Source organism: Miniopterus natalensis, chromosome 1 (assembly GCF_054644295.1).
Source record: "Miniopterus natalensis isolate mMinNat1 chromosome 1, mMinNat1.hap1, whole genome shotgun sequence".
Classification (NCBI taxonomy): domain Eukaryota; kingdom Metazoa; phylum Chordata; class Mammalia; order Chiroptera; family Miniopteridae; genus Miniopterus; species Miniopterus natalensis.
Genome location: NC_142081.1, coordinates 19762201 through 19785558, shown reverse-complemented (window position 1 = coordinate 19785558; position 23358 = coordinate 19762201). Strand labels below are relative to the sequence as shown.

Here is a 23358-nt window from a genome sequence, read left to right as displayed (position 1 = left end):
GCCTTAACGGTTGGTCCAGTGGGTAAAAATAGTCACTAGGAAGAACATGCCAATAAGAGGCATGTTAGAGCCTCAAGGAATAAGCTCTCAGAGGAAGACCAGGGTAGCTTTGCATAGGATGGATTGTTATTTAACGAGGTGAAAATGCCGGAGAGACTTGTGTGAAGGCAGGAGGCATGGAAGAGCATGCCTGAAGTGTACCGTAGAGGGAGTGTGGCGTGCAAGTAAGGGATGGTTAGGATGAAATGGGAAGCTTCAGTGCCTGATGCACAGGCTAAGGGGATTTTATCCCACTATCCACCCTTTCAATTAATGTCAACTGAAGAAGTCAGGAAAGTTTTTTGTGTTTGTTTTGAACATTTTTGGGTATACCTAATGTTTCCATTGTCTTTCTTTTCCCCATTCATATCTGGCAGATTCTTTTTGTCTGTCTGGATTCAGCCCAACTCCAACCCTTCCTTCCCGTACCTCGTACTACATCCCACCCAGAGGTGGCCTACTTGTCTTTAGCTGTAGCATTTACATTGTTATAATTATATTTTCACTTCTTTCCGCTACCATCTCCTTTGAAGTCAAGACTTATACATCTTTATACTCCTGTCCCTTAATGCAGTTTCTGACACATAATATTCACTAATTTAATGTATGCCAATTGAATTTAAATACATAGGTTTATAATCACAGACCTGACTTTCTCCTGGGCAGCTCTTTAGCTAATGCCTGTCTTTGGCACCACAAAAATTTAGATGGATCAGGTCAAGGGCCACAACTCAACATGCTTTCCATCTTTAGGATATGAGCTTTGGCTTCCTCTAAAAAGGAACCTAACACTAAGCTGGTCAAATACTTTCTATGGCAGCAGTTGTCACCCTTTCTCCGTTTGCAACACAATTCCACATACTAGAACTTCACTCAATACACTTGAAAGAATTAAAAGACTCAACACCCAACCCAGTGGATTCCACCCAGTGGACCTGGTGGAATCAGTATCAAAGTAGAGCAACAATTTTCAACCTTTTTTATCTCATGGCACAAGTAAACTAATTACTAAAATTCTGCAGCACAGCAAAAAATACATTTTTGCTGATTTGAAAAAATATGTATAATTTTGACTGATTTAAAAAAAAAATAATGTAATTACCTACCCTTTTTGCTTCAAAGTGACTTTTTTTAAAAAATCAGGTGACTGTACTTGTCTATAAGGATTTCTGGTACCAAGAATTAACCAATCAGATGCAACCTTATTATGTAACATGACCAATAAGATGCAACTCTATGATCTATATATTTATGGTTCAAGACAGGGCATTCACACCAGACAGCTTTTGTTGTGTTGGCTGTTGTCATTTTTTTATTTGATAATCTAAGGGAAAAGAGGTCAGAGCCCCTGACTAAATAGTCAGGTATTGCATGTTTTAAAAATTCTTACGGCACACTGAAAATCATTGAAGTAGAGCAGTATCTCACAGTGTCCATTAAACTGCTACATTTATAAACACTGAGCCATCCTTCTCAACCACATGGCTGTTTGAGTAATTATTTATTTACTGCCCTGACTCTACTATACTCATGAGGAAAAGTTTCTTCATGTTCTAATACACACTATCTGTATTTGGCACCAGTTTGATGTTACATCTCACCTCTTGTATATTGCAAATATACCCTGCTCGACACCATGCCACAAGATCCAACCAGCTTGACATTCATTTGACAGACGCAGCTGTAACACTGTGTTAACGTATGTACATATATTCTGCATACTGATCAAACTTGACACACATGAAGTTTTCTCAGCACAGAACATCTGAGACTCTCAAGGCTTGAGACTCTCAAGGATTCTGTGAAGAGATGCACTGTAGTCCAGAAGTAGACCATCAGGATGATGTACCCTGACATTTGCTATGATAGGACAGCAGGCCACTCTGATATGGTAATGCATGCAAGTTAATTTTTCTTTTCCTTTTAAAATTTGTTATCTGAGTAATTGCATGAGTTATCTATGCTGAATAACAAAGCGTCGTCTCAAAATTTAGCAGCTTAAAACAATAAACATTATCTCAGTTTCCATGGGTCAAGAATTGAGGAGCAGCTTAGCTGGGTTCTGGCCCAGTCTCTTGCATGAGGCTGCAGTTGAGATGTCAGCCCAGAGGACTGCAGTCACTTGAAGGCTTATCTGGGGCTGGAAGATCCTCTTCCATGATGGCTCACCCTCACGTGGATGCTGAGTTCATGCTGACTGTTGGCACAGATTTCTCCACAGGGCTGCCTGTGTGTCCTCATGAGATGGCAGCTGGCTTCCCCAAGAATGAATGACTCAGGAGAAAGACAGCAGCCACAATGTCTTTTATGACCTAGCCTCAGGAGTTAAACTCCATCATTTAAATTTTTGTTTTATTTTAATTGTGGTAAAATACACATAGCAAAGTTTACCATTTACATCACTTGTAAGTATATAGCTCAGTACCATTAGTATATCACATATTGTACAGCCATCATCCGCTTCCAGAACTCTTTCCATCTTGCAAAACAGAAGCTCTGTATCCATTAAAAAAGAACTCAATTTTCTCTCTCCCAGCCCCTGGCAACCACTTTTCTACTATGAATTTGACTGCTCTAAGTACTTCATATAAGTGGAATCATGCAGTATTTGCCCGTTTGTGATTGGTTTATTTTATTTAGCATATCTTCAGGGCTCATCCATGTTGTAACTGTGTCAAAGTTTTCTCCTTTTTAAGGTTGAATAATAATCCATTGTGTGTATATACCACGTTTTATTTACCCATTCATCTGTGGATGGATACTTTGGCTGCTTCTCTCTTTTGGCTGCTATTAACATAGGTGTACAAATAGTTATTTGTGTTCCTGCTTTCAATTTTTTGGTTATATTCCCAAAGTGGAATTGCTGGATTGTGAAAATTCTATTTTTCTTAAGCTTAAGTAATTCACTTTATTTTCCCTGTATAAATATACTATATGTGGTGGCCATAGCTAGAGTGTGGGTCCTCTGCATGGAGCCTGTGGTATTGGTCTTTACTAGATGGTCAGTGAATTCCTAATAGGGAGACTTGGTGAACACAGTCTCTTTCCAGAGGTTGGGGCACGATATCTATAAGTCTTGTATATTCGTCCCTTATCAAATATTTGATGTGCAAATATTTTCTCCCATTCTGTAGGCTGCTTTTAATTCTTTTGATAGTGTCCTTTGATGCAAAAAGTTTTTAATTTTGATGAAGTACAATTTTTCTATTTTTTCTTCTGTTGCTTGTGCCTTTGGTGTCATAGCCAAGAAATCATTGCCAAATTCAATGTCCTGGTGCTTTTTACCCTGTGTTTTCTTCTAAGAGTTTTATAGTTTTAGCTCTTATGTATAGGTCTTTCAAACATGCACACTATCATTTCTGCAACATGTAAATCAGCTCTGTTCAGTTTGGGAGGGGATTATACAGGATATGAATACCAAGAGGTGCTGATCATTGGAGGCTATATTGAAGGTCTGTTTCCACAATAATTGAGGTATGTAGATTTAAAAGTTAAGTAATTCTGTAAGGTTTATAATGAAAATGGGAATCCATTGCCCCTTCTCTTCTCACTGCTACCCAAACTTAATTTCCATACTTCCCTCCTCCCATCCTTACAGTAGACACCTAGTATAATTAATGGTTAGATTGGTGTTCACTGTTTTCATTAGCACAACTCTGCCCTTGGACACTTCTGGGCCCCTCTGACTCATCACTTATTTTCCCGTTATCCTTTTCTCTGTCATTCTGCCCGAATCTCTGGGGGAATCCCCTTAATAATTTTCTGTACTGTCTACTTTCTTAAGTCTGATTTGGTACATATTATAAAATTAAGAAATGTTCTGAGTTTCAAATTTCTTCCAGTTGAAGACAGTTTATACAGGGCTGAATCAAAGGAAAAAATATATATAATTTTAATTAATATATAACAATATAATACATGTAGTTATATATTACATATATTCCTATTTTTATAGACTGAAATATTTATGTCTATACTTTATAAAAATTGTACAAGTAATACATGTAGCCACATCATAAACTAATCTAACAGAAATACATATATATAGTTTATGAGGAGATAAAGTCTCCTCAGAGGTAGCCACAGTGAAAAGGTTGATTTGTGTAGTTTTACATCTATTTTTCTGTGACTTTTTTTCCTTCCTAATATCTCCATGTTTTTTTTGGTTTGTTCATATACACTTAAATATTTTTAGCCAGTATGTAGTTTTCCCAAGTAAAATGTATACCATAATTAATTTTACCATTCTATTAAAGAGCACTAAGTTGCATCCAATTTAGGTATCTGCAGTGAATACCTTGTACATATATCCTTGTGCACATGTGCAAGTATTTCTATGAGATACAGTTCAAGAAGTGGAACTTTTTGGATCAGATGATATGCATACCTTGAATTTTTATAGATACTGTCAAATTGGCCTCTAAAAAGGCTGTACCAATGTCCCCTTCCATTGGAGAGCACCCTTTTCCCCACAACCTTGCCAACACGGTATGCCTTTGACCTTTCTCTCTGTGCCTCTGGACTATCACTTACCCATTTTTTACAAATTCTCTACTGTTTTTACTGATGATGAAGTTAGGCATAGACCCTGTCTTCAGATACTTTACTTTAGGGACGCTCTGTTGTAGGGCAAGAGTACAACTGAGATGGGGCTGAGGAGCAGGAAGGAGAAGGGTTCTCCGTGGGCTCTTTCTTTTCTTTAATTAAGTCTGGAAAGAATCCCTGCAAGTCCACTTCTTTCCCCCTACAATGCTTAGGTGCTTTTCTCTGCCGGTTTTGTTTTTGACTGATTTCATCCAAGGAGCCTGACCCTTCCCCCTCCCTAAGTAATGAGTTACCAGAAAAGTCACAGAACGCAGCAGATTCAGTGAAGGAAGCTTAAGGAAAATATTAAAAAGGAAGAAAAGTGTTTGATGTACTTTTAATATAAAATGTGGAAAAAGTAGAAGAAGGGTGGGGGCTGGGGCAGGAGGGAGGGGAGAGATTATTCACGGTAATGGGAACCAAATGTTGGCTGGGAAAGCTGCAGCATTCTCACACTCTTCCTGTAAACCCAGCGGCTTTTCAAAGTGATAGTGACTGAGAGCCAGCAGTGCAGGACACGCCTTAACCCTTCCGTACCTGCACCGCTCCCTCCAGCCAGCTTGCAGAGGTGGCATCCCCTTTGAGAAGTCCTGGTGTGTGGAAAATTTGTGTCCCTCCTGCCATTATGGCAAAAAAAGGGAAGGTGGGTGCAAGAACAAAGGGGACAGCTGTCTGCTGAAACACCTCACCGTGTGCCTAAACCCTCTTTCTGTGGTAGGCTTTAATACTGGCCAGCCAGCAGCCCGCTTGACCAAGAGCTTACCAGGTTGAGTGATGGTATCTTCTCCCCTTGCTGCCTGAAGGGGAGCTTAAAAGGAGACTAGAACCCCCATGCGACAGGCAGGCAGTCCCTCTCCATCAGCAATGTCCTGCTACATGAAAGCCCTCCGTGGGGTCCAAAGTCCTCTTGGGTGGACATAGGTGTGCTCCTCTGGGGCCTTCGGCCTTTGGTTTTCTCGAAGTCCACAGCTGCCACTGTGGATTGAGATGTAAAGGCGGTTTGGAGCTGAAGGGCATCCCCTGACCTCGTGACTTCCAGCTGGTCAAGGACAGGCGCGGGCCTCTTGGCCTAGCCATTTGTCTGCAGGGAGGGAATGAGAATGAGAATGAAAGGGGTGAAGGAATGAATGAAGTTCCTGGTTCAGCTGGCTCTTCGATTCCATCTAGATTTGAACTTTGTTCAGGCACCTTTAAAAGTCTATTGTGCATCAGAAAGAAAAATCTTACTTTCTCTGTCAAATATTTATCATTTCAGAAGGGCAGCCCCCCCAGTGTAGGGCAGTGGTAGCAATAGGGTAGGCGGCACCGCAGAGCAGATGAGTGCTCGGCCTCTGTCGTGAGCTTGACCTCTCCGCCCTCAGTTGTCTCATCTGTGACATTAGTCTCTGCCTTCTCGGAATGTTCAGGTTGAAGTGGTTAGAGCATAGAAAACATTGAGCACACTGCCTGGCATCTACTCACTTGTCCCTGTCTCCATTGTTATCCTCATAGGGCCTACAGCTGAAACATCATTTCAAATGTTTTTAAAAATCATCTTTGGGGTGATTTTATAGTTTTATGATTTACATCTAAGTCCATGGTGCATTATGAGTTAATTAATTTTTGTAAGAGGTATGAGGTTAGTTTGAGGTTCACTTTTTGCCTGTGAAACAAATGGCTATTGGTTTTTTTCAGCTTTGTCAAAACTCAGTTGAGCATATTTGTGTGAATCTTGGATGAATTTAGTATTCCCAAAACAAAGGCCTATTTTACCGAGGGCTATTTTAGTTCCTAATCTTCTGGTCTTCATTGTAACTTTGAAGTTACTACGTTAGGGAGGACTACTTTAATTTCTATCTTCTGGTCTTCATTGTAACTTCAGAATTATACAGATCTAGGTTCTAAAGCAGCTCTTTCACTTACTCTGTGTGTAAAATTATACCTAAGTTATTTAACCTAAGCCTCAGTTTCCTCACTTGTAAAATGGAATAGCAATAATATCTTTCTCGGTGGGTTACCTGATTAGGCATGTAAGGGGATTAGCTTGTAAGGGGATTTAGAAAGCCTCACGCTAATGGTAGTAGTGGTAGTAAGACTTGGTTTCTCTGTGCTTGGCTATCCTAATCCACACTCATGCCCTTTGCCTTCCCCAAACCTTAGCTTTTTTTAGCCTTTTCATGTAGCTTCATTATGAGCACATGAGTGATTCCAACTTAAGCTCCTGTGCTGTGCTTTGCTTAGATGGAAATTTTGAGTAGGAACATTTCTATTTCAGAATATATGAGCGATCCATGTCTTACCAGCTTTAATTACAGCGTCTCTCCACCACCACCATTTGGCTGCATTTCCTGTTTTTCCCTGTTCTTTTTTTTTTCTCTTTTTTTAATATATCTTTATTGATTTCAGAGAGAGGAAGGGAGAGGGAGAGACAGAGATAGAAACATCAATGATGAGAGAGTCATTGATCGAGCCCGCAACCCGGGCATATGCCCTGACCGGGAATCGAGCCCCGATCGCCTGGATCCTAGGTCGACGCTCAACCGCTGAGCCACGCCCTGCCGGGCATCCCTGTTCTTTTATATGTTATTCCTTCTACCTGGGGTATCCTTTCCACTTGTCAAGCTGCCGGACATCTTTTAAGACCACACTCCACTTTGAAGCCTTCCTTGATTTCTCCCATAGGAAGTTGCTCCTTTCCTTTTGTTTTCTAAAGCTAGTGTCGTGTTCCCAGCACAGTGGCATACAGAGTTTGGGCAGTAGCAGGAGTCTTTTTCTTACAAAAACATATTTTTAAATACATAAATAAAATATATCCATATGTCTTAAATGATAAAAGCTGGATAATATAATTATAATAATTATATAATAATTATAATGTACTAGAATATGACTAGAATGAAACATGCCAACTACCATGATTGCAGAATGGGACTGTGAGTAACTTTTTTTCACCTCCTTTACACTTTTCTGTACTTGTACATTTTCATAGTCAGCATATATTAATTTTAAATTGATTTTTATGTTGTTTAATGTGTCTTGCAATTTGTTACTAATTCAGAAATACTTTCCCCTTGTTTTGAAGTGATAAGATTCTATTTTTCCATTTGTTAACGAGAGGAAGGAAGAGAGGAAAAGGAGACTAACATTTATTGAGTGTCCAGTTCATGCCAGATCCTGTGCTTTGTATGTTTATCCTATTTCCAAAAACATGGCTGTTACATAGGTCTTACTATCCTTAAGCACAGATGATGAAATAGCTGTAAATGTATTAACATTTGGGTCCAGCTCTTTCTGATAGGAAAGCTCATGCTGTTTTCACTAGTGTAACTTATATACTTACAGGGAAAGGAGAGTTAGTACCAGTCTTTTCATAGTGGCATCTCAGGCTGGTCTAAACCTGTTTATTAACAATGATAATTGGCCAAGGGGAGGAAATATTTCTGAAAATAAGCTCATTGATGGAATATAAGAAACAATATTTCTGTGAACAAAAGTGAAGAAAACTTTAGTAGCTGGAGCAATCAAGTTCAGCATTACAAATATCTTTACCGTCATCTCTGAATCTGTACAATTTTTCACGTTCGTCAGACACTAACACCATGCTCTGTGTGTGGGCAGAAAACATCAAGAGCCTGAAGACTCTAACTACAAGTATATGGCTTATGTTTACAATTTGGATTAAATTTCTACTTGCTTTGTGTGCTGACTCTTCTGGATATAACTTAATTTCTTTCACAGATTTGAACCAGCAGGTCAGGCAGATTAGGATGGCTGCTTTAGATGGTGGGTAATTCCATACAAGGGAACTCTCATGACTCTAGGGGATGGAAATTGTGGAATGTTGGTCCTCTTGGTTTCTTATGATGGCCTGATCATACAGCTGCTTGTCAACATGTTTTATAAATGTGATCTGTCATTTTAGCTATGGTTTAACAAACATATTATTCAACAGCTGTGGTATTTTAGAAGGGATCCATCACTTCTCGGTCTTTTGGCTAAGACTAAGTGTAGAAGAGAACCATGATTCATGAAAGGGATGTAAAGAAGAAGAGATAATGAAAGATATCCTTTTTAGTCTCCTGGCCATTTATGGACTCGGCGTGTATAGAGAATTAGGCCATAGCCAGACTCAGAGGTGAATCATCCATTTCTTCATCAGCAGGTATAATGTCTGGATTTAGAGATCTTAGAGGTAAAGAATTTTTGTTTGATTCCATTCCTGAGATACAAATTCTGTATTTCTTACTTTTATCGTATTCATACCATAACTGATTAGCTTCTCTCTACCAAGAGGTCCAGTTTACCATATAAGAATATGGATTGCCTGTTGATCTTTGAGAAATCCAGATTATGTCCCACTGACCCTCAAACATAAGATCATAGATAAGAAATTATAGTAGCTGAGAGTAATACGTAGTGCTTGCAGTATGCCAGGCTTTATGTACTTTATCTCATCTAATAGCTAACTTTTACTGTGTGCCAGCAACTGTTCTCAAAGCTTTACATGTATTAACCTGCTTAGTCCTCACAGCTCATCTGTGAAATAAGTACTTTTACCATCCCCATTTACAGATGAAGAGACTAAGCACAGAGAAGTGAAACGACTTGCCCAGGATGACACATAGGTGAAAGGCAGTCAGGATTCAAACCCAAAAAAGTGGTCACAGAACCCATGCTCTTAATCACTCTGCTGGTGGTTCTCTGTGGTGTGTGTCCAGATCACCTGAAGGGCTTGTAAAAACAAAGATTGCTTGCCTTGGCTGGTGTGGCTCAGTTGGTTGGGCGTCATCCCATGCACCAAAAGGTTGCCAGTTCAATTCCCCATCAGGGCACGTGTCCTTGTTGCAGGCCCACTGGGGGCATGCAGGAGGCAAGCCTCTCTCACATCTATGTTTTTCTCTCCCCTTCTCCCTTCCTCTCTTTGTAAAAATCAGTAAAAATATTTAAACAAACAAAAACACAGGTTGCTGGGCCCAACCCCAGAGTGTGTGGTTCCAGTAGATCTGGGGTAAGGCTTGATTTTTTTTTTATTTTTAACAAGTTCCCAGGTGATGCTATGCTGTTGGTCCAGGTACCACACTTTGAGAATGACTGTGCTGTACTATGCTGCCTCTCCTGGGGCTGGTAATTCAGTGCAAGCAGCTAAGGACCAGGATAATGGTCTGATCCTATCAGGGGCAGGTGCCTGTGTTTGGAGCCAACTGTGACTTTGGACCGAGCCCCTCTAGTAAATCTCTAGGACAGCAAATTTTAGACTTGTCTTGACAAGACAGAAGCATGTGCCATTATAGCCATACTATGGACATGGTGATAAAGATGCCAATTCCTGGTAAAATGGAGGTTTGTTTCCATAGATTCTATGCTGAATGTAACGCGCGCGCGCACACACACACACACACACACACAGCAATAAAAAAAAAGGTTTGACCATTAGTACATATTTTACTTCCCCTCCTTTGACCCAATGGCTTTTTAAAAAATCTATTTTTTTTCTTGATTTCCTCAGTATTTTCCTATTTTATATAAAAATAATCTTGCCTTGGCCATTGTGGCTCCATTGGTTGGAGTGTCATCCTGTACACCAAAAGGTTGTGGGTTCAATCCCTGGTTGGGGCATATGTGGGAAGCAACCGCTCTATGTTCTCTCTTACATCAATGTTTCTTTTCTCTCTCTGTCTCTGTCCCCGCCTTCCCTAAAAATTGATTTAAAAAATAAATTTAAAAAAACCTTTACAAAGAAAAGAGAAATGACAAATGGAGAAGGTTAAAAAAAGAAAGAAAGGTGGAGTTTTTGGAGTTGTCTCCCATTTCCCTTGGCCAATTAAAGAAAGGGGACAGAGACAGATTACTGAAGCCAGAAAAGCTGTAGACTTTGACTGTTCCAGGATGCCTGCTGTTTTGCTTCCTGGGGAAAAGAAGAGAAACTAAAGGAACCTAACCGATGTGATGAGGCAGGAATTCTAAATTTGTGACACTTCGCAAGCTGTTTGTGTGCACTAGGTTTGAACCCAGCTTCAAGTCAACGTAAAAGTAGTTGGAAACTGGCATGTCAGCCGCTCTAGACAATCTGCACATTAACTTTCACTTTCAAGACTTTTCCTAGCTTGTCTTTGCAGGGTGTGAAAGCTAGGTGGTGGTGGTCCAGTTTTACAAAGGCCGGCTGTGCTCGTGTGTACCTGTATTGTTATCACAAAGGCATCAGACTTTGATAAAATCCTTCTGAGCTGGACTCAGTCTTCACTGTTGAATGAACTGGTGTCAGGGAGTTCTCTTTTGGCTTTCTTAAAGGTCACTCTTTGCTCACTTTTTAAGTTCATTTTTTCAGGCTTCATGTGGTAAGCTGGTTATGCCAAAGTAAAGAGCTAGATCAAAGACATTTCTTGTTAATAAAGCTAAGGATCAATTTGTCTTTTCAGATCCAGATTGCTAGTAAAGGACCAAGGAGTCTCCGTCTACATAACTAGCTGGCTCCCAGAATCCTAAGTTGCCTTCTAGAACAGTGCTCTGAACTTTACCTTTTGAAAGGTTTGCTTTCATATCCAGCTTTGTGTTCCATAAAGCTTGCCCCTAGAGTCTCTGCCAGATGTACTGAGAAAAATCCAACTTTGTCCTTATTTTCTCCTACTGGGGATCATTCCATCAATCATGAAGTGGGTACGAGAGTGGAGACAGCAGCAGTCTGGTTCACATTCTGTATCCATTGTCACATCCAACTGGCTGGGATCTCCCTGTACTTTTTAAGGACAGGCATGTCAGCTCTTAGCTTTTTGACCTGATACCTCAGGGTATTCTTCCCAAATTTATGTTATTGTCACAGAGTATTTCATAAAGTCAAAGTAGTTAGCCAAATTATCCCCCCAGACTTCTTCCAGTCAGCACTATTGCTTCCTTTCCCTTTTCTGTATCTCCACTTATTGACTGAATAATCGGAAAGCTCCCCTCTCAATTGCTTGTAATTATATATTTCACATCATATATCTTATTTGAAGCCTACTCATCTTCTTAATCTCTTTTGATTCTCGCTTTTTTCTTTTTGGCGTCTATTCTGTTTGAGCCACCTTATTTTAATTTGTTATCCCACCTCCACTTTCTGCTTTTCTATAAAGATGTGTATAAACAATAGACAAGAGATTTACTTTTTAGGTGCCAACTGATATACAGTCTCCTTCTTATTTAGGTTCTTAGTTCAGGGCACATCTTTGTCGGATCCAAACCCGTCATTCCTCATGGGAAATGAAACTCACAAGAGTCAAGCTATTGACTCAATCTTATTTCCTCTAGTTAATAATTAAATTACCACAGAGGAGCAGTTCTTAGGATTACTAATTCGTGATTTATGGTTCTGGTCCTCGTGATTATAATTCTGTGTATGATTTAATGTGCAATGAAGGAGCTCATGCACTGGGAAAGGAAGGGAAGAGATAGAAATAAATTAGATGCTGAATATATAAACTTGTAATTGAGATGTCAGTTTCAGGCCAAAATCTTAACAGATTAGCAAACCAATGATTTGACAGCCCGTAGAGAAGGAAAAGGGAATCACTTACGCCCAGCATTGATTCATGAAAACAATAAATCATGCCAGACTAACCCTCATTTCCCTTCATGGTGGAATTACTTTATTTATTTTTTATTGAGTACTCATGATATATATTATAAGAAGTTTTTTATTGAATTTATTGGGGTGACATTGGTTAATAAAATTATATAGGTTTCAGGTGTACAGTTCTATAGTATGTCATCTGTTTATTGTATCCTGTGTTCACCACCCAAGTCATCTCTTTCAATCACCGTTTATCACCCCTGTACCCTCTCCTGCCTCTTCCTACCCCCCCTTTCCCTCTGGTAATCACCATACTGTTTTCTGTGTGAGAATTACTTTAGTAAAAGATCAGGGGACTAAAAAAGAATGACTACAACTGGACTTTGGCAAGGCATAGTGAAATCACATGAGCATGGAAGAGAAATGATAATGCTATCATTAGGAATATTTGGTGACTAAGTGGGCAGCTAGACCCAAACAATGAATCAATGTAAGTTTAAGAATGAAGTCTCGGCACCTGCGTGCGTCTCGGTCGTGGAGTGGCCTCCCGCTGACTCCTCCGCAAATGGGCTCCGTGGCCTAGCGCCCCTGTTCCCGCCACCCGTGATCGCGCGCCGAGGCCCACGGGGGGTCGCCGCTGAGGTTTCCACCAGTCCGCAAGCAAGAGCATGGCAGCCATCCCCTCCAGCGGCTCGCTCGTGGCCACCCACTACTACTACCGGCGCCGCCTGGGTTCCACTTCCAGTAGCAGCTCCTGTGGAAATGCTGAGTACCCTGGGGAAGCCATTTCCCACCACCCTGGTCTCCCCAAGGCCGATCCGGGTCACTGGTGGGCAAGCTTCTTTTTTGGGAAGTCCACTCTCCCATTCATGGCCACAGTGTTGGAGTCCCCAGAGCACTGGGAATCTCCCCAGGCCTCCGGCAGCATGATCACCTATGACCTGGCTCGGGAAGCAGCCTGGCAGCCAGCCCAGCAAAGCCAACACCAGGTCCCCATCCTGAGTGCCCACCACCAGCCACCAGACTTCTAGAGGTGCTAGGCTCTTTTGAGCCCCTCCCCCTCTATCTTCTTCCCCCCTCCTTACCCCACCCCATAGACTAGGCAGGCTGCAGCAAGCAGAAGCAGTGGGTTCTTTTATATCAAAACAGCAAAACACCAAAAGGAAGTTGAGAGAGCCCTGTGCTTTACTAACCAAGCCACACTCAAGCCTTCCGGACACCCTGTAACCGTGTGCCTTGCACCAAGTGGAAAATAAATGATAAGCAGCCAGCAAAAAAAAACCCCACAAAGAATGAAGTCTTTGGGGCTCTGTCATTGGCTCACTAGTTCACCATTTTTATCAGTGACTTCATTTATCCTTTTATATTTATCTAAGTGCCTACCAACTATATTCTAGGCACTTATATATCCAGAAGACATACTAATCCTGTTTTCAAATGACATGAAGTAGGATGGGATACTGACTATCTTGGATGATGGTCAGGATTCACAATGATTTAAGCAGGCTAGAATGGTGAGTCTAATTCGTGGATTTAGTCAGGAAAACATAAAGCTGCCACGTGGTTTCCAGCATTCAAGTGTGAAGACTTAGGATTTAGGTTGACTGTAAGTGTACGAGAAGGTAACAGAATAAACTGCCAGAAACCAGTATGGCATGTGGGACGTTTTTCATGACATGTTGCCAGATGAGAAAAGCAGACTACAGCAGATAGTACAGAAAACTCTGTTTGTGTGAGGGGGATACACACAGAGGAAGTGCACACACCAGAATGTGGGCAAGGTGGGTATGGGAGCCGCCTTTGGTTGTTGGGTGACAGAAAGGTAACTTTTGGTTTTCACCTTTCTGTCTTTTTGTAATTCTCAGGTTATGGTATTGAGGATATATTGTTTTTGCTCCTTAAAAAAAAATTTACTTCTGTATTGTTTCATTTTGAAAAGGTGAAAGGGGATGCAGCCACTACCGATGACTTAGGCTTTTGTTTGCAGAATTGGAGGTGGGAGGAGGACTCCAGAGCACACATCCTCTGCCTGCCAGCTGCCCCTCCCTGGCGGTCATATGTCCCCACCAGGGCCAGCACCCTGCCTGTGATGAGGGCATTCTTGAGCTTGAGAAGTAATAGCCCTGCTCACACCGGTGCCTTAAGTGTCCTTGTGTGTTTCCCCAGAGGCTTGGAGTCAGTTTCTGTGGGAAGAATGTCAGTAACAGCAGCTCACACTTACTGAGCATTTATCATGTGTGCCAGATGCTGTGCTGAATGCTTTACATGGGTCACCACTTAATTCTTGGGCCAGCCATATAAGAGGTAGGATTGACTTTTATTCCCATTTCACAGCTGAGGAAACCAAGGCACAGAGAGGTTATGTTACTTTAAGTTGTAGAGCCAGGATTTGAACCTAGCAGTCTTGTTCTAGAGCCCAGCTCCTGGTCACTGAGTTGAGCTGCCTCCTGTTCAGAGAGTCATCCAGTTGAGAACCTGTGGTGCAGATCCAGGGGCCTCTGCTCTTCTTCCAGAATTCTGTCACTAACCTAGCTTTTGCACTGGTTTTGATTTCTTTCCAGTATCCAAAACCTTTTATTTCTTTTTGCCTCTTTCTTGGATTATTTCTTTAATCCTCTCCCAAGAGCCTTTCATCCTCTCAAATAAACAAAATATTTAAAGGTTTTAAGCCTATTCGCCCTGTTCTCAAGCAGAAAGATCAGCTTCCATTTATAATTTCACATAGTTCTGTGCTTTTGACCCAGCATATAGGTCATCAGAAGTTCACAGGTTTTCCAGATAATTTCTGAGCTTTTCTCTATCATTAACACTGCCTCTTTTGTACTTCAACTCTTCCTGCGAAAGAGCCATCTCAATATAATTCCACAGCTTCAAAACAGAAAATTTAAAAGTATATAGTCATATTTCAAGGAGCAGACTCAAAGGTAAAAAAGAAATTTTAGTCTTTGGCACCTGTATTTTCAGAGATCATTTTAAAATCACATTCCAACATCAAAATTCTCTTAGGAATCAAGGCACCTCTCACCATGAGCACAAAATCTCTTGGCAGGTCCACCTAACTCATTCCACTGAAATAATTTTAGGTGCAGATTTTATTTGGCTAGCTATCCCTATTCCCAGTCACCAGTTACCAACAGCAAGCCTTAAGACTTGTTATTGGTGGTTTTACTATTATTTATTAATAACCTCCAGACCAAGCAGATATACCCCCCAAAGCCAAGGGAGGTCTCCACTACATTGTGTAATGCCTCTGTGATTATGTAGTTTCCTTACTCTCGCTAGCTCTGCTTTGTACTGCTCATGGGAGCCCTTCTGTCATCTAGGATGTTTAGCATTTACAGCACCTTTGCAGCACCTACTATGTTCCACGACTGCTTTGTGTGAGATTGAGAATATAGACGAATAAATGTAGCCTCTGCTGCCCTTAAATATCTGTGCATTCCATAAAGTGCCTTGGAAATGGTGGATATTCTTTCTAGTGGTCAAATAGTAAATTCTCTCAGAAAGCACTTCCTTCATGGCCTTATGGTGTTTTCCCTTAGAAGTACCATTGGCATTTTGAGCAGCACATATTTTTCCTAGGACAGGGCTCTTCCTTGCATTTCTAGATGTGTAGCACCCTTAACCTCCATCTATTAAATGTCAGTAACGCCTCCCCACTCCATTAGCATGACCATTGAAAGCACCCCCACACACTCCCAAGGGCCCAAGAGGGGTAGGAGTCCCTCTACATGGTAGCTCAGGTTTTGCTGGGATTGGGTGGAGGAGGCTAGGGAAATGGACCACAGACTCATACTCTGTGTACAGCTGTTACATTCCTTTGCTTCACCCCTACCCCACACTCTGTGACATCACATCATTGTCAGGAAGTCTTGACCCTGAAAGCATTTCTTTATGGAGAGTGCAGCAGCCTGCTGAGCAAATTTTGCTTGCTCAAGACCAGTGGTGCGTTTTACATACTGCTTCCAAGTTCCTTAGAACCAACATCCATTTGATGGACCAGATGTTAAAGCAAAGGGAGAAGCGTAGCCCTTCAGTGTGTATTGGCTAGAGGTTAGGGGTGTTCTCCAGGAAGGCAGTTACGGCGAGAAACACTGAGTCCTGCAGTGCCACAGTGTGACATAGAAAGCAAGATGAAGTTCTGAGTGACTAGGCTGACGAGAGTGTGGTAGTCAGAAAAACTCCCCATAGTGTTGCCTGTTAGCTACACGTATAGTAAAGGGGCAATACAGTGCCGTTCCCTTTGAACCTTTGAATTTGAATCAAGTGTTAAACGTTCCCACAGTTAACTTACTTGTCCCTACATGCTTCATTCTAGAAACGATATAAAACTATTAGAAGTTACTTATAGGGAATATATACAATATTACACTTTAGTATTAAGCAAAGAATAAATAGAATGATAGAAAAGAAAACAAATTTAGAAGAGTAATTGAATGCATCTCAGAATTTCGGTGGGAGTAGAAAAATGTATGACCAGTAAATTAGAATGAATTGAGGTTCAAGAAAGTGGGATGGAATTTTGAGTAGAAAAGGAAACAATTTAGATGCCATAGAGGAATGTGTAGATACATACTCTCAGGCAAAGCCCCAGTGAGTGTGCACCTGGCCTCCTCTGTGTCAGTCGTTATAGCCCATGCACACTGCAGACCCCAAAGGCTTGTGCTTCAATTGTGAGATACCATGGTTGAGTAACACCCACTGTAATTCAAAGCCAGTGTGTTTCTCGTGGACTTACCACATTGCCTTGCACAGCTGAGCACTCCTGCCCCCACCCAGTTTTGCACTATAAAAATTCCTGCTGCTTTGCTAAAAGCCTCTACTCACTTGAAAAACTTCCTTTTGTGATTTGGAGACTGGGTTTATGTTACTGATGAGATTAAAAACAGCTTTCACTGTAAAAGTTTATGATGCTGCAGTCTGTTCAATATGTGTGCAGTTGGATGAATAAACCCCCTCTTATCCAAAGTTCGTTATTTGATCTCCTCTTGCTGACTGTCACTCCCCTTATATCCGCGAACTGCTTTGCATACACACACCTGAGAATCTGTCCGTTTGTCTCCGAATAAGGGGACCTAGTTACAGACACTGATGTCTGATAGATAATGAGAAGACATTAAAGTAAATATCTCTTAGGTATATTTGTTATTAGAGCAGGTTTTAGAAATAAAACCAATCTAGCTAGCCAGTGAGATGAATTCTGATGTAAGCTACGTGGTTACATACATCCTTTCATATCTAATCCCTGAGTCTAGATTGCTACTCGTGGCTGGAAACTTGCAAGCCAGGAGTGGAAGCAGAGGAGCGATTGATGAGTTTTCTGACCATTGGTCCAGTTATCATAAATAATAATCTGATTCCGGATTCAAATACCTGCCTCAATTTGCATGGAAATCTCAAGGTTATTCAGCCAGGCAGTTCCTGCTATTTCCTGTGTCTTCCCCTGTGTTCATTTGCTCATTGGATCAGCCCCACTCTGCCTTGAACCTGCTCCTCACTTACACCTGGATTCCTTTCTCCTTTGCCCCTCCTTGCTCTCAGAGCTCACCTTGTTTCCCTAGCCATGCAGTCACTTCTTGCGAGGGTTCTCAGTATGCTCCCCTGTTCCCTCCCTAATGAAAGTTAACAGGTTCTCTGGCCCCTCCCTCTTTCCCTAACCCTGAAACTCCTGTTTGACTCTCGCTCAGCACTTCACCATGTGAATGATGTTAACATTGTATTCACATGTTTAAGAGCACATTTGTGTTCAGCCATTGGTGGCCACGTTTCTTCATGCCTCCGGCAGCCCCCAAGGAAAGAGCATGTCTTTTTTACGGTATAACAGTTCACAGATTGAGGCTTTTCAAGAGGGATTACTGAAGATCAAATGTCACTCTCGAAAAAATTATTAAATAAGCTCTGAGGTTTTGGGTCCTGTTCTCCAAGAAGATCAGCTGAAAGTATGTAATTGTGCAACTGACCTGTGGGAGCCAGACTGTGGCAGGAGATGACCAAGGGATGTGACACATAAGAAGTGAGATTATGTGAATAGAAAACCTTTCATTCACGGACTTCGGAATATATCACACAGACTTTCTCTTCACTAGGTATTTGGAAATATCTTTGAGAGAGGCAGGGAAACCAAAGCAGAGACCTGAAATGACCAAGATATGAGTGAGGGAGGTCAAGAAAGAAGTGTGGGCTCAGCCAACATTCCGCTTTGCTCCTTCCCATAGGTCTGTGTCGGGGCCATTAGGACCCCGGCTGTGATAACCAGGCAGCCTGCAGGTTAGGGTGGGGGAAGGTCTGCATAACCTCACCCCAGTGTTGCTGCATCTCTGCTATTGAAATGATCATTAATACCAAAGGATATTTACAAAGGAAAGAGGAACATGATGCTTTAAATCACTGGCATATTTCTTTCAAATTAGGCGCTTTCGTTTCTGTAAGCTGTAAGCTCCATTAACCAGGGTTTGGGGTAAGGTTGTTCACTCTGAGAATTTTAATGTTTCTTCTATGTACAATTTTCTGGTCACTGTGCCTTAAAAAGGAAAAAAAAAAAAATTCAGGATAATGAAAGAAGGTTTGGAAAATAACAAAAAGTGTTAAGGAGATGGAAGGACTGCTAATAAGACTGTTCTAAAATATATGGGGACCTTTTTAAAAAAAAATGTGGTAAAATATACATAACATAAAATTTACCATTCTTTTTAAAAAAATTTTATTGAATTTATTGGGGTGACATTGGTTCATAAAATTATATAGGTTTCAGGTGTACAATTCTATAATACATCATCTGTATATTGTATTCTGCGCTCACCACCCAAAGTCAAGTCTCCTTCCATCACCATTTACCCCCCCTTACCCTCTTCTACTTCCTCCTGCCCCTTTCCCTCTGATAATCACCATGCTGTTGTCTGTGTTATGAGGGGTTTTGTTTGTTTGTTTGCTTAATCCCTTCACTTTTTTTATCCAAACCCTCAACCCCCTTCCCCTCTGACAGCTCTCAGTCTGTTCTCTGTATCTATGAGTTTGTTTCTGTTTTGTTAGTTTATTTTATTCATTAGATTCCACATATGAGTGAAATCACGTGGTATTTGTCTTTCTCGGACTGGCTTATTTCACTTAGCATATACTCTCCAGGTCCTTCCATGCTGTCACAAAGGTAAGATTCCTTCTTTTTTTATAGCCAAGTAGTATTCCTTTATGTAAATGCACCACAGCTTTTTTATCCACTTATCTACTGATGGGCACTTGGGTTGCTTCCAAATCTTGGCTATTGTAAATAACTCTGCAGTGAACATAGGGGTGCATGTATTCTTTCAAATTAATATTTCAGGTTTCTTCACATATATTCCCAGAAGTGGAATCGCTGGGTCATAAAGCAGTTCCATTTCTAGTTTTTGAGATAACGCCATGCTGCTTTCTACAATGGCTGCGCCAAACAGCATTCCCACCAATAGTGCATGAGGCTTCCCTTTTCTCTACATCCTTGTCAACACTGTTTGTTGATTTATTGATGTTAGTGATTCTGACAAGTGTGAGGTGATATCCATTGTGGTTTTAATTTGCATTTCTCTGATTAGTGACTTTGAGCATCTTTACACGTGTCTATTGGCCATCTGTATGTCATCCTCTTTGGCGAAATGTCTATTAAGGTCCTTTGCCCATTTTTTAATTGGATTGTTTGGCTTTTTTGGTGTTGAATTGTATATATTTTTTATAAGTTTTGGATATTAACCCCTTATCGGATATATCATTGGCAAATATGTTTTCACATTTATTACATTGTCTTTTCATTTTGTTAATGGTTTCCTTTGCTGTGCAAAAACTTTTTAGTTTGATGTAGTCCCATTTGTTTCTTTTTTCTTTAGTTTCCCTTGCCCTGGGAAATATATCAGAAAAAATATTGCTACGAGAAATGTCTGAGATTTTACTGCCTTTGTTTTCTTCTAGGATTTTTATGGGTTTGAGTCTAACATTTAAGTCTTTAATCCATTTTGAGTTTATTCTTGTGTATGGTGTAGGAAGGTGGTCTAATTTCTTTTCTTTTTTTTTTTTGCACATATCTGCCCAATTTCCCCAGCACCTTTTATTGAATAGACTATCTTTATCCCATTTCATATTTTGCCTCCTTTGTCAAATATTAATTTACCATACAGGCATGGGTTTATTTCTGGGCTCTCTATTCTCTTCCATTGATCTATATGTCTGTTTTTATGCCAGTACCATGCTGTTTTGATTACTATGGCCTTGTAGTATAGTTTGATATCAGGTAGCATGAGTCCTCCAACTTTATTCTTCTTTCCCAAGGTCACTGTGCTGGTGCTGGGTCTGAGGCCACTCAGCTAATGTCCTAGGGTATACCAAGTCTAGCTGCCACCCACTGGGTACTCACACACCTTTGTGGTGGGGTGGGGTCTCTCTCAGGGTTGGTCAGGGTTAGGCCAGCAGAGTTTATCAGGCCCAACAGACCACGATTTGGCCGTGTAAATGGAGGGCTCGGCACTGCTCGGGCATGCGAGGGAAAAATGGCCCCATCCTAGAGCAACACAACTCAGTCTGTCTCAGATTTTGCCCCAACCTCAGCAGAGTGGATCCACCAAGAGTTGGGAGGGTAGGAACACCCAGGAGCCCAGACAGTAGAGCTGGCAGATCTCCTGTGAATGGGAGGCACCAGTCAGGTTCACAACTGAGTCACTGGCCCCCCTGTGTCTGCCCAGACCTATACACCGTGGCCCAGGCAGCTGACTCCTCAGCAGTGTGCAAGCTCCCCACTTTGGGATGACAGGGAGTCCAGAGGGTGAAGCTATTGCTTTTACCCAGGCTGATACAGAATGTACAGGAGTGATCTACCCAAGAAAGATGGAGGCTACGGTGTGGGAGAGTGACTCAGCACAGGTATCCTGGTGGCAGTCCCTTCACCTCTCTCCCCAGAGCCACAAACCCCAGTGTCTCCTCACATAACTCTAGTCTGCTCCTCCCACCCTCCATGGGAGCCCTGGGTGAGTGGCTATGAAAGAGATTTTGTGCATTAGCCCTTTAAAAGGGTGCCTGTGTCTCTAGCAGACTCCCGTCTCTCCCTGGGGGACAGAATCCCCGCTAATTTTCACAGCCAGATGTTCCTGGCTCTGGTGCTCTGGGCTGGTGCTCATGCTCCTCTGGGGGAACCTGTGCAGCTGTGAATTGCCTCCAAAACCTCAGCTGCTGCCTGTGGGAGCAGGGCCAGCCCTTTCCGCATCTCTGCTCCTCCTACCAGTCTTGATGTAGCTTCCTCTGTAAATCCTTGGTTATAAGATTTTCTTCAGCTAGTCTTCAGTTGGTTATCCTGGTTGTTTTCTCTATATTTTAGTTGTAATTCTAGTTTGTTCCTGGGAGGAGGTAAGCGTGATATCCACCTACTCCATTGCCACCTTGGATCTCCCAAAATTGACCCTTAAGTCTACAGTTCAGTAGCATGTAGTGCATTTACAGCAGTGTGCACCACTACCATCTATCCCCAGGATCTCATCATCCCAAACTGAAACTCGGTGTCCATTGGACAGTAAGTCCTCTCCCCAGCCCCAGGCAACCAGCATTCTACTTTCTATATCTCAGTTTGGCTGTAAGTCAAGTAAGTGAATAAGTAAATATGAGGTAAGTTGCTTACCTCATGTAAGTGAAATCATACAGTACTTCTCCTTTTGTGACTGACTTGTTTAACTTAGCATGTCTTCAGAGTTCATCCGCATTGTAACATGTATCAGAAATTCCTTCCCTTTTAAGGCTGAATAATATTCCATTGTATGTATATATCACATTTTGTTTATCCATTCATCTGTGGATGGACAGTTGGGTTGTTTTCACCTTTTGGCTACTGTGAATAATGCCCTAATGTACAAGTATCTGAGTCACTACTTTCAGTTCTGTTGTATATGTGTCTAGAAGTGGAACTCTTGGTATTTTGGCTTTTAGTTTCTTGAGGAACCACCAGAGTGTTTTCCACAGCAGGCACTCTATTTTAGATTCCCACCAGCTAAGCACGAGAATTCCAGTTTGCTGGCACTCTTCATTTTCCATTTGTTTTGTTTTGTTTTTAATAATAGCCATCCTCATGAGTGTTATGTGGTACAAATGGGGATTTTTCCACCTGGAAGAGGTGGACTGAGAGGGGAGGGGATATGTAAGGACCTGTAGTTGTGAAGACTTTGACTCAGATGTACACAGACAAGGCACCAGAATCTAAAATTTTTTAATTTGGGCAAGCAAGATAGTATTAACACATAGCATAGCATAGGAACTAAACAGTCCAAAAGGCCACGGGCCCTTTACCTTCCTCCGCCTGTTCAGGCTAAATGTCAGCCTGGCTGAAGAAGACCCTATGAGGCAAGTTTAGAATAATGACAAAAGTATCTTCTCACACCAGTTATTTCAGCCCATGATGAGAATATAAGCTGAAATATATGTAAACCCTTGTTTAAGAGATTCAGATAGTTCACAGTTGGGTGGTTTAAAGAAACAAGAATTCTGTATTATTCACCCCAATGCTTTTGAAGTCGATGTTAGAGAAGATGATTGTGCCTCCATTCCTACCTTAAAATAACCTACTGTCCTGCATTTGAAGCTCTCTGGGCTCCTCTTAGATCTTAGAGGTCCTCGTGGTGGTCACAGGGAATTGAAATTGCTATTTTAATTATTTCACATTCAATAGATATTTATTGAGCATTGGCCATGTGCCAGGCCTGATAAGAGCTACGACTAGAACGGAGAGCAGAGCAGACCGTCTTTGTGTTCTTGGAGCTACAGTTTAGTGGGCGAGTCAGATAATTTATGATACAAATAGATTTGTAATTCAAACTGTGTTTGGTTCTATAAAGGAAAACACCTGAGCTATTTCTCTCCTTCACACAGCCACCCTAAGAAGTTTGCTTTCTTTTCCCTTTAGGAGCCTCCAGACAGGCGGCTTTGCCTGGGAGGGGGAGGTAGAAAACAACGCGTATAGCAAGGCCACAGGGGTGGTCCCCCAGCACAAGTATCACCCCACCGCCGGCAGTTACCAACTCCATTTTGCCCTGCAGCAGCTTGAGCAGCAGAAACTTCAGTCCCGGCAACTTCTGGACCAGAGTCGAGCCCGGCACCAGGTAATTCAAGAGAAGACTTCTTCAAGTGCTAATATCTTCCTTCGGTTGGTAAAAATAATAATAATGGCAGTGAGAAAATGTAGGAATACAGTTTACCAGAGGTTTACCAGCACC

The 23358-nt window shown here is 41.5% G+C and overlaps 1 protein-coding gene and 1 pseudogene across 1 annotated transcript in view; both read left to right on the top strand.

Moving 5' to 3' along the window:
- TTLL5 (tubulin tyrosine ligase like 5) overlaps positions 1–23358 on the top strand; it is a 195129-nt gene that overhangs the window by 134511 nt on the left and 37260 nt on the right. Inside the window, exon 31 of the mRNA XM_087818959.1 lies at positions 23049–23244. Within this exon, the coding sequence (XP_087675085.1) occupies positions 23049–23244 (196 nt within the window). The remainder of the gene's footprint in view (positions 1–23048; positions 23245–23358) is intronic.
- On the top strand, positions 12814–13147 carry LOC148094027 (pancreatic progenitor cell differentiation and proliferation factor pseudogene; annotated as a pseudogene).